Source organism: Erinaceus europaeus, chromosome 12 (assembly GCF_950295315.1).
Source record: "Erinaceus europaeus chromosome 12, mEriEur2.1, whole genome shotgun sequence".
In the NCBI taxonomy this organism is placed as follows: Eukaryota; Metazoa; Chordata; class Mammalia; order Eulipotyphla; family Erinaceidae; genus Erinaceus; species Erinaceus europaeus.
Window position 1 is genome coordinate 27,163,758 of NC_080173.1, and position 14,322 is coordinate 27,178,079.

At 38.6% G+C, this 14,322-nt stretch overlaps 1 protein-coding gene across 13 annotated transcripts in view; it reads left to right on the plus strand.

Moving 5' to 3' along the window:
• Positions 1-14,322, plus strand: part of CADPS (calcium dependent secretion activator) — a 571,423-nt gene that overhangs the window by 465,565 nt on the left and 91,536 nt on the right. For all 13 annotated transcript variants that reach the window (XM_060202988.1, XM_060202982.1, XM_060202989.1 and 10 more), the window contains 2 exons: positions 8,447-8,521; positions 9,413-9,496. In XM_060202988.1, the coding sequence (XP_060058971.1) occupies positions 8,447-8,521; positions 9,413-9,496 (159 nt within the window). The remainder of the gene's footprint in view (positions 1-8,446; positions 8,522-9,412; positions 9,497-14,322) is intronic.

Sequence of the window (14,322 nt, forward strand, 5' to 3'; positions counted from 1 at the left end):
ATTTTTATCAGTTCATCATTTGCTGGACATTTGAGTTGTGTCTACTTTTCAGTTGTTATGCTACCATGGATATTTGTGTAGACATTTTCAAGTCCTTTGGACATATACCAAGAAGTGAAAGTGCCAGGTCATATGGTAGTTCTATATTTAACTTGTTGAGAGACTGCCAAACTGTTTTCCAAAGTTTCTGTATCATTTTACACTCCTATCAACAATGTGTAAGAAATCCTATTACTCTACAATTTTCTCAGAACTTTCTACTATTTGTCTTTTTTTATTACAACCATTCAAGTATGTGTAAAATGGCATCTCACTGTGGTTTTTAATTTGCAGTGATGCTGACAACCCTTTCCAAAGCTTATTGACAGTTTGTATTATCATCATTGAAGAAATGTCTATTCAAATCCTGTACTCATTTTTTGATTTAATTGTTATTTTACTGTTTAGTTGTAAGCATACTTAATATATTCTGGATACTAGACCATTATCATATATGTGATTTACAGTTACATTCTCCCAGCCTGTGAATTGTCTTTTTCACTCTCTTGATAGTATTCTTCAAGCACAAAAGTTGTTTGGTTTTAAGTTTAATGAAGCCCAATTTATCTGGTTATTGCCTGGAGATTCTCTAAGTACTCTTTTAAAATTTTTTTATATTTATTTTCCTTTTTGTTGCCCTTGGTTTTTTATTGTTGTTGTTGTTATTGATGTCGTTGTTGTTAGGACAGAGAAGTGGAGAGGAGGGGAAGGCGGGGGGGGGGGGTGGAGAGAGAAAGATAGACATCTGCAGACCTGCTTCACCTCCTGTGAAGTGACTCCCCTGCAGGTGGGGAGCCAGAGGCTTGAACCCGTATCATTATTCTGGTCCTTGGGCTTCATGCCACGTACACTTAACTAGCTGTGCTACCGCCTGAATCCCAACTAAGTACCCTTTTAACTGAGTTTTACAAGGCAACACTATCCAGGATGAAGAGAAATTGTTATAGTGTGACTAGTTTTTTTGTTTGTTAGTTTTTACCCAGAGCACTGTGCAGCTCTAATTTATGGTGGTGTGAAGGAATTGAAGCTGGGATTTGGGAGCCTCAGTCAAGAGAGTCTTTTTGCATAACCATTATGCTATCTACCCCTGCCCTAATCTCTCCTTTCCTTCAGTGTTTGCAGTCCCTCTGCTAATTGACTCAAGTGTGGTCATTCATCTTTAAAGAAGCCGTACATATTTGATGAGACAGTTAAATGAGCTTAACTAAAATAAACTGAGTCATTCTAACCTTAACTCACTCTCTCAATCTCTCTCTCTCTCTCTCTCTTACTTTCTGAATGACATCTTTGTAAACATTAGTGATCATGAAGGGAGGGACTTGGATTATCACAAACCCCCTTGGAAACCTGATGAAGTATATAAAACCATTTCCCAATACAAGTGTATGAAACCATTTCCCAGTAAACAAATCACTCATACATTCGAACTGTACAACTTTAGGCAACTTGTAGAGCTCATATGACCACACTGTAGCCCCAAGATTCAAGTACATGGTGAAAAATAACAAGTTGACTTTTGTCACAGTGGGTCCTGTGTCACTTCTTTACTATTAATTACTTCTGTGCTATGGGGTCAGGCAGTGGAGCACCTAGGTAAGCACACACATTACTTCTGTGCTGTAGTGGAGTGCCCTTGACTTAACATTGTAGTTTTTATTTTTCTAGAACAAATTATCCAGTGGTGTACTAACAACATTGTATGGATACCACACTTAGCTAACACACACATTGTAGTTTTTATTTTTCTAGAACAAATTATCCAGTGGTGTACTAACAACATTGTATGGATACCACACTTAGCTAACACACAGTATGACCTTAAGCAAGTTATACTTATAACCTTACTGTCCTCATTTGTTAAATGAGAAATATGACATGCAACCCACAACCTTTAAGAAGTGTGTAAGATCACAAAAGAGTCTTGGACTTGACCAATTAGTAATGTCTTTGAGGCTAGACAGTGGTACCTATCTTATTATGGATATTTTTGTGTTTGATAGCCCCCTCATGTAAACCAATGTTATATCTTTTTTTAATCAATTTAGTTTATCTATGCAGTATCACTTATCTTATAAATGATGTCTGCTTTTAACTCCATATATATTTTTAATGAGAGATGTAATGATTTATAAGCCTGTTGTCACATGGATAGAGTTTCTCGTTCTTTTATCTCACTGCCAACTCATGTCTTCCTTCATCTTGTGCTGGGTCCCCAATGACCTATCAACCCCCTCCTTCTCACTTACCCCCCACAATGTCCATAGCCTTGCTTGTCCATAACTTGGATTAGACATGGAACAGACCATGTCTAATCCAAGTTTCTCCCTCCCTGTGTGTCACCTTTCTTAAGTGCTCCCTATAAGTGAGATCACCTGGAATTTATTCTCCTTCTGGCTCACTTAGCATAATTTCTTCAAGTTCAATCCAAGACAATGCTATTTCTGAACTGAGAACAATAACAGCTGGTAAACATCTTGATTCATTTTCAGAAATAGTACATATAACCCTGGGCTAGGTGACATTTACTTATTTATTTATTTGTTTGTTTGTTTATTGCCTCCAGGGTTATCGCTGGGGCTCAGTGGCTACACTACGAATCCACTGCTCCTGGAGACCATTTTTCCCATTTTGTTGCTATTGTTGTTGGATAGGAAAGAGAGAAATCGAGAGAGGAGGAGACAACAGAGAGGGGGGAGAGAAGATAGACACCTGCAGACCTTCTTCACTGCTTGTGAAGTGCCCCCCCCAAACTGCAGGTGGGGAGCCGGGTGCTCTAACTGGGATCCTTATGTTGGTCCTAGTGCTTTGTGCCATGTGCACTTAACCCGCTGTATTTCCGCTCAGTCCCCTTGGTGGCCTTTAGTAAGGGGCCATCTAATACTGCAGTCTTGTCTGCTTCTTATCACAAAATTCAGTTTCCCAAAACATGCTAGATAAATTGGCTATGTCATTTCTCACTGGTGGGATTGAGTGAGAGATACTTTAGTGAATAATTTGTCAGACTGAGATCTGTTCTTATCTTTCACTAAGACACCAGTGTTTTTGTGAAGTTTTCCCTTTGTGTTGGGGTTAATTTACATCTTTTTGCTATTACCTGCCTCTACCTGTATTCCAACTCACACAACCTATTTTAGAGTAGATATTAGCCAGATGATACAATATTCTCTAATTTTTAGTTCACGCCCCAAATTTCTTCAGGGCAGCTGTTGAAACATTTGTTAACCATACTTTTCCATCTTAAATATTTATTTTTCATTAAGTTTGTGATGGACCAGTAGACAGGAAATTGTGTATTAAATAGTTTCTCACTTATTCTAGTGTGTTTTCATCTCATTTCCAAGGTTAGATAGTCTTAACAGAAAGACAACATACACACAATCTGTTTGATGACAAGGCACAATGTGCATCACATGAAGTCAAGTAGAATTATTTGCAAGTATTTGTGAATTCGTAACAATTTATCTCATCAGAAACAAAAGTGAACTTTCCACACTTAACCATGCAGTAGAAGAATAGTATTCCCTATGACATTATCATCATCTAGAACAGCAGGATGTAACTTAGGAGTATTTTATCATCAAGTCAGAGAAATCAAAGAATACAAAAATAGGAAGAATATTTTTCTGTATTATGTCAGAATATAGATATAATTGGAAAGTCCATTCCACTGCAAGAGACTGTTATGACAAGATACTTTTATTGGGAGGATGATAACTAAAATTCCCAGTAGTATTTGTACCACTTTTTGGAGATTCACAGTTCCATAAATTGATACAACTCCCAAGAAAGAGCAAAGAATGAAGGCCAAGTGCTCACTGTTGTTGCAAAAAAAATAAAAAAGTTGATTAAGTCAGCCTTAAGAATACAGTAAAAATTATTTGTGCATTTTGTAATTCTTGAGTAAGAATAAGGGCAGGGCTTTATCTGTATTTGCCCCCTTAGTACATAATGAGAAAATCACACTGTCTTAACTATATTTCTCAAAGTGAGTTTTGTATAATTCAGTTTATGATTTATATACAAGTATAGAGATTTCAGAAGGACTTAGAGAAAATAAAGAGTATAGTAAAGATAAAGAGAACATGCACGCACATGACAACTACATGCTAATCAAATTTGAGATCTCAGCTGTAGATGTTGTGACACTAAAATGTTTTCTTGAATCAACAGAAGTCAATTCATTAAAAGGTGCTTTTAAGCTAAAATATTTTTATTAAAACATTTTATTAACTCAGTAACAAACATTTTAAACAACCTCTATATCTTGTTCTAGAAATTAATTTTATCTGTACATAAAAAAGAGTAATTACAACAGCAATTGCATTGTATTTATAAAACTTCTAAATTTTTAAATCATGTTTCCATGCATTATTTCTTTACTTTGTTACTTAATACAATTGCTGTAGTGATCCCACTGAGGAGTTGAGGAAATAGGCAAACATCAACAGAGTTTTATATCTTCTGAAAGTAAGAGATAATTATCATATCAAAACATTTGTTTACATATGCAGGGGAAAAAATGTAGAGACGAATGGGGGTTATAATACTAGTATAAGGGGTGGGGGTGACAGCATAATGGTTATGCAAACAGACTCTCATGCCTGAGGCTCCTAAGTCCCAGGTTCAATCCCCCACACCACCATAAGCCAGAGCTGAGCAGTGCTCTGGTGTTTCTCTGTGTGTCTCTCTCTCTCTGCATCTCTCTCAAAAAAATTTTTTAAAAAATAATAATAATAATAATAATAATACTAGTATAAGGGAGGGGGAGTCTCTTGAGATTAGTCAAAGCCAAGTTTGGCACTGAAACAATTAAGAGGGGAGGAGAATCTCTAAGCAACTCTGTCTCCATATACTTTCTTTTGTGTTCCTTAGAGAACAAAAAAGTTTGAGGTTTCTCCAAATCAGAAGAGAAAGCTTGTTTGTCTTTAGAGAAAGAATGACATTGTTAACAAAGAACCAAAATATTCCTTGGTGCATAGAAAAGTTCTGTTTGAGCCCTGCCCCACTAGGGAAAGATAGAAACGGTCTGGGAGTATGTATCCACCTGTCAATGCCTATGTCCAGAGGGGAAGCATTTACATAAACCAGACCTTCCACCTTCTGCACCCCATAATGACTGGGTCCATACTCTCAAAAGAGATAAAAGAATAGGAAAGCTTCCAATGGAGGTGATGGGGTGTGGACTTTGGTCGTGGGAATTGTGTGGAATTATACCTCTCTTATCCAACAGATTTGTCTATCATAATTAAATCAGTTAAAAAAAAACTTTAAAAAAGTAAATGAATTTTAAAAAGAAGAAAGAAAAGCTCTGTTTACCATTTCATTCAAGATTTTCAAGAGATCATTTCTTTTCTTGGTGATATTTTTTATTTGCTTAGAAATCATTCTTTTCCTGGTGATATTCTTTATTTGCTTAGAATTTAAGATTTCATTTGTCTTATTTTGTCAACAACTGGATTTTCAGAGTTAGTGAAATCTCACAATTAACAAATGTGAATCATTTATAGGAATCCAAAGAAAGCTTAGCAGAGGGAGGCAATCACATGAGGAGGAAAAGTAAGCATGTAATTCTGGATCTTATCTCAAGACCTAAAAATGAATTTGGAGCCCTGTCAATATTCCTAAATTTTTTTTTGCTCTGACATCTTTCTTTGTGTTTCTAGTACAGAATTCTGCAGATAGTTTTTGCATTTAACTTCAGGTTTATGCCACTTACACCAGTAAATCCTTTTGTGAAGCTTGCAGTATAGCCAACATGGGTTCTGACTCACTAGAGCTATCTTATATCACAGAGAATATATATTCTTTTTAGCTCTAATCAGTGAAAATGAATTCACTTAGTAATAAAGCATCATACCCTACCCATTTCTTCTACTTTATTTTTAAAAAATAGCTTTATTTTTATATTATTGGATAGAAACGGTGAGAAATAGAGAAAGAAAGGGGATATAAAGAAGGAGAAAGACACCTGCAGTACTGCTTCACCACTCTTGAAGTTGTTCCCCTTCAACTAAGTTTAAGTTGTTGCAGGTGGGGAACAGCAGCTTGAATTCAGGTTCCTGGGCATGGTAAAGTGTGTGTTCAACCAGGTATGCCACCACCCAGACCTCCCTTTTCTTCTATTTTATATACTTAGAGAAATAATAGTTATGAAAATGTTTTTACATATACATCCTCACTTGATTTTCAGAATAAATCTATAAATATAATAAGACTGCAAGGAAAGACTTGGGGCCTGTTTTTTAAAATGAAAATACAGTGATTTAAAAAAAAAAGAGGATGAGGAGAAAAAGAGAAAGAAAGAGTGTCTGGGCAGTGATATACCCAGTTGAAAGCACATGTTACAATGTGCAAGCCCCCAGTCCTCCCCTGCAGGGGGAAAGCTTCTTGAGTGGTGAAACAATGCTGCTGGTGTCTCTGTCTCTCCTCTATCTCCCCCTTTCCTCTTGATTTCTCTGTCTCCATCCAATAAATAAATATAATATTTTGAAAAGAAAAGAAAAAAATGAGTCTAATAAACACTTTTTTACTTCATTCCCTTGCCCAAATCAATAACTTGTCCTTGCTTCCTCTCTCCCCACCTGGGTCATGCTATTATTATTTGTTTTGTTGCAGATAAAGAAGTTGATTTGATCCATACTCCCAGTGGGTGAGAAGTGATAGGAGAAAGAAGATAAGAGGGTTCTGAACTTCAGCTCTATCAGGTCCCAGACAGAGAGGACAAAAAAGGGGAGAAATATTTAGATGTAGTAATAGGGTGACATGTGTCCTGGAGGGGAAACAAGGACTGGGCCTGTAGGAAAAACAAGGCAAATATGTACAAATGTAAATGGATAGTTGTAGAGATGACAGTTAATCCATATCTGCAACCTTGGGAGAACTGTGGTGGTTTGCAATGAAAGGACTTGGGATTCAGAACTCTGGTGGTGGGAATGATGTGAAATTATACCCCTGTGGACATGTAATTTTGTAAATTAATATCAAATCACTAATAAAATACTTTTTTAAAAAAAGAAGTTGATGCAGAAGGGCCAGAGTTCAAGCCCCTGGTCCCTACCTGTAGGGAGTAAGTTTCACAAGTGGTGAAGCAGAGCTGCAGGTATTTCTCTTTCTCCTTCTCTATATCCCTCTTGCTCTCAATTTCTGTCTGTCTCTATCAAATAGTTATAATAAACAAAAAAATGTCAGAAGTCTTATTTAAAAAACGGAAAGACAGAAATTGACTATACTTTCTTAGGCAACATGGCTTCCCAATTCTGTAGTGGGATTTTATCTAGGTCCTCCAGTTCCTAATAAAATTCTCCCTGGGACTGAAATGAATCAACATTATTTACCTCCCTTTGCTCACTCTAATTGCCAGCTATCAGAATATCCAACCACATTACTATGGCTTATTATTTTTATGTTATCATAGTCTCTTTTTTTTAATGTTATGTTAAAATTTTATTTTCTCTTGTGTCCTTTTGTCCTAATTTTTGTTTGCACTGTTCCTTTTTTTTTTTTTTTTTCTATTCCTAATTAACCATCCTTCTGAAAGTTTGCTAAAGAATGGGTAAGTGCATTTTCCTTTCCAAATAGCAAAGTTTTGCATTGTTATTTTTTATTAAGGAAATATGGAATAATTCAAATGGATACTAAAATGATCTAATAAATGTCAAAGAGCTGGCATACAATATTTTCTGTTGAAATTGCTTTTCCTTCTTTTCCTGGCATTTACAACAGATTTTTGTTTGTGTGGGGGTTTGTTTTTGCATTACTATTGAAATTTAATCGACAGCAGCAGTTAGAGAAATTGAAAGTCTTAGCAGCAGTCTTGGTAGAAGCCCTAAGACTGGGTCTGCTTATTCATGAATGGAGAATATGAGTGGCTGCGAAAAAGGTTCAAAAAAAAACTGTCTTACACTGATTCAACACCTGGAGGTCAAGAGTCCCAAACACTGAGGTAGTAGCCTAAAGTATCTATCTGAAGGTTTTTGAGTACACATTCTGTATAGTAACAATATCTTGGTTCCCTTTAAAAGGAAATTCCATTCCTTAAGCTACCCCAGCAGTGTGCCAAAGGTAATTTTTCATTTCCTGTATGAAATCATTGAGGTAGTTTGCTTGTAAGACCCAGATCAGCATGCTGTTAGGCCATTAGTGTATGCTATTTGCAAATGTGTCTGTGTATCTATACATATCAAAGCTATCAAAGAAAACATTGTGTGAGAATTAATGCACCCAGTAATTTTTTAATGGACTTCAGATCTCTTTTCATCAAAGACCTGGAGTCAGAATCTTACAGATGTTTCAGGGGCTAGGTAACGGAATAGGCTTTATTTGTGAGTTGTGTTGTCTAAAAATTACTGGTGGATTCAATGCCATCACCTCCACAAAATGCTAATATTTGTCTTTCTGTGTTCTTTAGCATCAATACCATTCAAAAATAGACGAGCTAATTGAAGAAACTGTTAAAGAAATGATAACACTCTTGGTTGCAAAGGTAACCTTCAGCTTCAGGTGAAATATTTCATTGTGAACATTGCTTTGTTATGTCTGCATTTCCATTAAAATGTAACACGTTAAAAAGTTGTGCAGGATACTTGTATTTCTCAAGAAACAAGATTGTATATCACCCAGCTCTAGCTTAGATGATGTTTCTGATGATTTGGAGCCATGTGAAGATGAACTGATGAAGTGGTTTATGTTAACTTAATAAGAATTTGTCCCTAAACATTGTACTAGGTTATGCGAGATATGTTTGTTTTGTTTCTCAGCACTGACAAAGTAGATTTTTAAATACAGAAAAATAAATGGTAATAAGGAATTCTGCCATCATGAAAACTCCTTTTCCTCTAGTTTCACATGCAGTGAGAGTCATAATAAAACATAAAAGTCAGATAAAGCTATTTCAGTCACCCTCATGAATTATAGAATTTCAACTAAGTAATGCTAAATGGGAAGACATTTATATTTGCCAGTGCTAAGCTTCTGTTTCCCCCAAATTACTGATAAAATACAAATAAAAATAGATTGAATTAAATGTAGTGCTAATATGTAACATAAAAACTGCTTTGCACAATTTTGGATTTTGAAAAGTGCATTTAATAATATCGCATGCTATATGCAACTCAATATTTTGTCACTTTGCACTTCTGTAACACTGTATATTTGCAATCACATAATAATGAAGAGAAAGGCAGATAAGTCAAATATTTCTATGTAAAGGAAGTCTACTCCTTTCCTCCTCGAATACAGAAGTCAAATAATAGAACACAAAAATGAGCAGAAGACTCGATGTCGGTCTCTGTGCAGCAGGGAAATGTTGCTCTTTAATTGTGGAGAAATTGTGCTTTGAAATAATAATACTTTTTCTTTCTTGCTTCCTTACTAGTTTGTTACCATCTTGGAAGGAGTACTGGCGAAACTATCCAGATATGATGAAGGAACTTTGTTTTCTTCTTTTTTATCATTTACGGTAAGGGAAGTGCTCTTTTCTTTCCATATGCGAATTTGGGTTTTGATTAAAGTGAGGGGTGCTGTTTCTCCTCATTTTGTTTTTGGTGTGTGTGTGTGTGTGTGTGTGTATTTATTGCAGTCGACTGTCAATGTATAACAATATCATTAGGAGATAAACAGGACATATTATAGTAGCAGATAATCCAAAGTCATTTCTATTTAAATTGTGAATATATTTGCACTCAATTCTCTATATATTTATATTCAAAGAGTTCCTGGCCTGGGCCCACATTAGCTAAATCACTTTAGGTTCCTAAGCCACCATTTCCTCATCTATTCAATTAATGAGTAAATTTTAGAGATTGAAAATAGAGATGTACAGTTCAGATAGAACTTGCAAGTTTTTTTTTATTCCTAATTTTTTATTAGACAGGACAGAGAGAAATTGAGAAGGGAGGGGGAGATAGAGAGGGAGAGAGAAAGAGAGACACCTGCAGGTGGAGAGTGGGGGCTTGAACCCAGGTCCTTGAGCTTGGTAATATGTGTGCTTAACCAGGTGTGCCACCACCCGGCCCCGCAAGTGTGTTTTGTTTGCTCCACACTTCATCAGTTACATTTTTCTTAACTGGAACAATTGCCCATTTTGGAACATTGGAAGTCCCTACTTCAGGGCAGGCAGTTTTGATAATGTGGACACACTGGGTGTAGCTGTGTGTAAAGCAGCCAAGTGCTGTAGATGGTCACTCTGATCTCCAAAGACATGTTTTCCTGTTGCCTATAACTGTCCTCCTGGATGTTTTGTTCATTCATCTACCTACCTGGGCTTGGGTATACTTGATTTCTAATCTCTGGAGTGGTCCTATTTGTGTCACTACAGGGCATGAGTAGAGAAATATGTTAGGTAGTGGGCAGAAGCCAGCTTAATTGTAAGTAGGTGGTAAATGGAAGTTATCTCTGTAAATGAGCTGCTTCAGGCCTGGTTCTCCAAGCCTTCCTGGTACTAACTGGTCACTGCTGGTAGAGGCTTTTCTTGCCTTCCCTCTTCCTCCTCTCCTCCTCCTCCTCTTCCTCCTCCTCTTCTTCTCCTCCTTCTTTTTCTTTCATTAGCTCTGTGCTGGCACTACAAATCTATTGCTCCCAGCAGCCATTTTTTCCCCTTTTTTTCTACTTTATTCAATAGGACAATAATAAATTGAGAGGGAAGAGGGAAGTAGGAAGAGAGAAAGAGAGACACCTGCAGACCTGCTTCACCACTCATGAAGCATACCCCCTGTAGGTGGGGAGTGGGGCTCAAATCAGTGTCCCTGTGCAGTCCCTGGCACATAGTATTATGTGTGCTTAAGCAGATGAGCCACCTCCTGGCCCTTCTTGCCATTTCTGATGGCATTTCTTACTGGCTCTGAGACTGGCTATTTCCCTCTGACAATTAATTTGGGACTGATAGTCCATAGGTCTTCGAAATAACTCCACTGTGTGCAGAATCCCTCAGCTAAGCCAAGTGTCTAAGACTGAGTGCCAAGACAAAGCTGAGCACAGGATGAGGGAGTAGACCTTATCATCTTTGGAATCCAACAGAACCACACTCAAACCCCAATAGCACTAATAACCATCTATGGAATCTTGAATATCCTCAGATGTGAGGGCTATCTGGCTGCGACATCTGTCAACCCCATTGATCGCCAAGGTTGATTGGGCTGATCTGGCTGGCTAGGTGGGTGTTCCCTTCCTCCCTCACTGCTCCATGTGCAACCCTCCCGAAGGCCTTCCCCAAATAGAGACAGACAAGTCTTCTGTCTAGAGTATAGCTGCACTCCCCTGCTAGAACCTCCAAACAAGCTCTCAAGAAATCTTGAACATCCTCTGTAGTCTTAGGTGCTTTAGCTTTGGTTTTGGTTTGGGTCTTGGTCTCAGTTTGAGATAAAGGTGCTTCTAAGTGTGTGTGTGTGTGTGTGTGTGTGTGTGTGTGTGTGTGTGTGTGTGCCACAATAAATGGCAGTTATTATTAATTTTTAAAAAACTATTGACATGTTTATTATCCAGTACAAATATACATACACTCTCAAATGTACTCTCTTTTGATCTTTTCCCAACCTGTACATTAGATTTTGGGGGGAGTAGGAAATGTTAAGCAATAAACATTTAAAAACAATATCTAGTTGACATTCACTTATCTGCATGCCCAAATCTATATGCAGCTTTGACCTTCCTGGGATTAGACTTATCCATGAAGGGTAATGGCCCCAGTTTCTGAAATGTGGGCCAAAAGTGGGTTGGGCAGTAGATAATCACAGTAAGAATGTGACTTCATTCTGTATAACTACCCATTAATATGTCGTGGCTTGATGGAAACTTATACAACTTGCTCTGTTGATAAACGGAGACTCAGAGAAGTGGAATAATTGATCTAAAGTCACACAGCAATGGGCAGAGTGAAGAGCAGGAACTCAGGTCTTTTGCCAGCTGCCCCCCTCCCACGGAATGGCATCTTGGAGAGAGTGGGATTCAGCTGGCAATTGCCTGGCACTAGGAGGCAGATGGGCAAGTGAGTAGGAAAGATACATAAAGGAGTCAGGGCACATGAGTGGGTAACATTAGATAATCCTTCATTCCTCAGCAAAGTCATGGGACTGGTAAGGAAGAAACAGAATTCAAGGCAGCCTTTCTGGAAAGCATTCCCCTGACACCCACAAAAGCTATCACTTGCTTGAAGTCTTCGTTTGGAGCAAATGTTTTTTGTTGTTGTTGTTTGTTTTGTTTGTTTGTTTTTTACTGGACTGGACTTGAAGCAGTGAAAATCTCTAATGCCTCTCTGTTCTTTATTGAACAGAAATAAATTCAGCAAAGGCCCTTCCTAATCACTGGTTTACCAAGAGAACTACTCTAGTGACAGAGATATTAAGAACATAGTGCAAGGAAAAGTCTCACAGGAGACTAGAAACAAAGCAGTGCCAGCATATCCTAAGCAGCAGTGCTCAGGCTTTAGTTCTTCTCCTCTCATCTCCCATTTCTGAGACATTTTGCAGTCTCAGCACATGCCCAGGGAAGTCACCGAAACTACAGAACACTTCAGTGCCTGGTGCCGAGCCTGTAACTTCCCTTCCTTTGTGACACTCCTCCCACACACTTGGCCATCCCAAGGCCAAAAGCACCCACTTATCATTTGCAGCCTGTGTTCTCATCTGCTGCATTCCAGCATTCGAGAGGTGGCAGGAATATTTCCACAAGTGGATTCTGAGCTCCTGCCCAAATTTCAAAGGGTCTTTGATGGCTCCCTGCAGCCAGTATATTAATTATCTTGCAACGGGTGTGGAGATGGGTGGGCTGAGCAGAGACTGCACAAACTATGGAAAGAGCCTCAGAGTCAATGCAGAGAGAACCAGCTGTGAGTGCTAGGACCCTGGACAGAGGCAGAGAGCTTGTGCCCATACCTGGCAAAGTTTCCTTACCTCCACTCCCATTTTTGTAGAGGACTCTTCAAGTATTACTGTGGCACTTACCATGTCTCCACCTCAGCGGGGCTGCCAAGGATGAGCTATGTGCTCTGCCCCTCCCCCCCCCAGAAAGCTGACAAGTACCGACAAATATGCCACCCTTTCCTCCTCTTTCTCCCGCTGAGCGCCTCCTTTCTTGGGTGGGCTTGATTTCATGGTCCAAGCCAGACATTTTGGAAAACGTCTGCAGTGGCACAGAGCAGGCAGGAATATTTATTTCTCATCTCCATCTGCATTGCTTCCTCTCTTGGAGAGGCGTCGGGGGGAGGAGGGAGGAGGAGATGTGTCTTCTCCGTGCCAGCCTGAGCGCACCCCTCCTTTCTTCCTCCCCAGCGTCAGCAGCAGTAGCAGCCTGGGATTTAGGAGACAGGCGCCTTTCGAACTTTTGAAAGATCAGCCCAGTTGGAAGCGCAGTTAACAACTCTCCACCCATTTCCCCTGACTGAAAGATGTGCTTTTGTGTGGGTCGCCTGCTTAGAAGGGTCCCTGGCTCCTTGGGGTAGCCAGCACTGGCATTTTAGGAGGTCAAGAAGGAGCACAAACAGATACCCAGGCCCCCTCCCAACAAGTTTTAATCTTTTCTTTGGTACTATCTTAAAATGTAAAAAAAAAAGGAGGGGGGCTGAGGAGATGACATCACTAATAAAGCAACAAACTTTCATTCCTGATATACCTGAGGTCCCAGGTTCAATCCCCAGCACCAATGTAAGCCAAAGCTGAGCAGTGCTCTGTTAAGAATACATACATACATATATACATACATACATGTATACATACATACATGTATACATACATGTATATATACATACATACATAATGGAAAATAAAAATATTTCTTCAGTAGCCAGGAGATAGCTTAACTAGTAGAGCATGTGCCTTGCCATGTGTAAAGTCCCAGCATCACATAAGACTACCATGACACTAGAAGAAGCTCCATAGATGGTGGAGTGGTGCTATGATATCTCTCTCTCTCTGTCTTTCTCTCTCTCACAGTCGTACTTTTTCTAAGAATGAAAAAGCTTAGATGTTGTGAGATGACACATGTGCAAAGTCTTGTACCACCAGATGTGTGTGTGTGCACGCATTTTCATCTGGAATATATTAATTCATTCACCCAATATATATTTAGGGTGGGTGCACCTTTATATTAGATATTCTGCCAGCTGCTGGGAACACAGCATTGAGCACCAAAGGCATTTTGTATCCTTTTGGAGTCCACATCTAAGAAATGAGACAATCTCAAAAAATTTAAAAATAATAAAGTTATGTGTTGGAGAAGTGCTGTGTAGGTCGTAATCTAAGAAGGAAAGGAGAATGGAATAGTTTAGCTGGAACACTCAGGATAGGAGGTCTT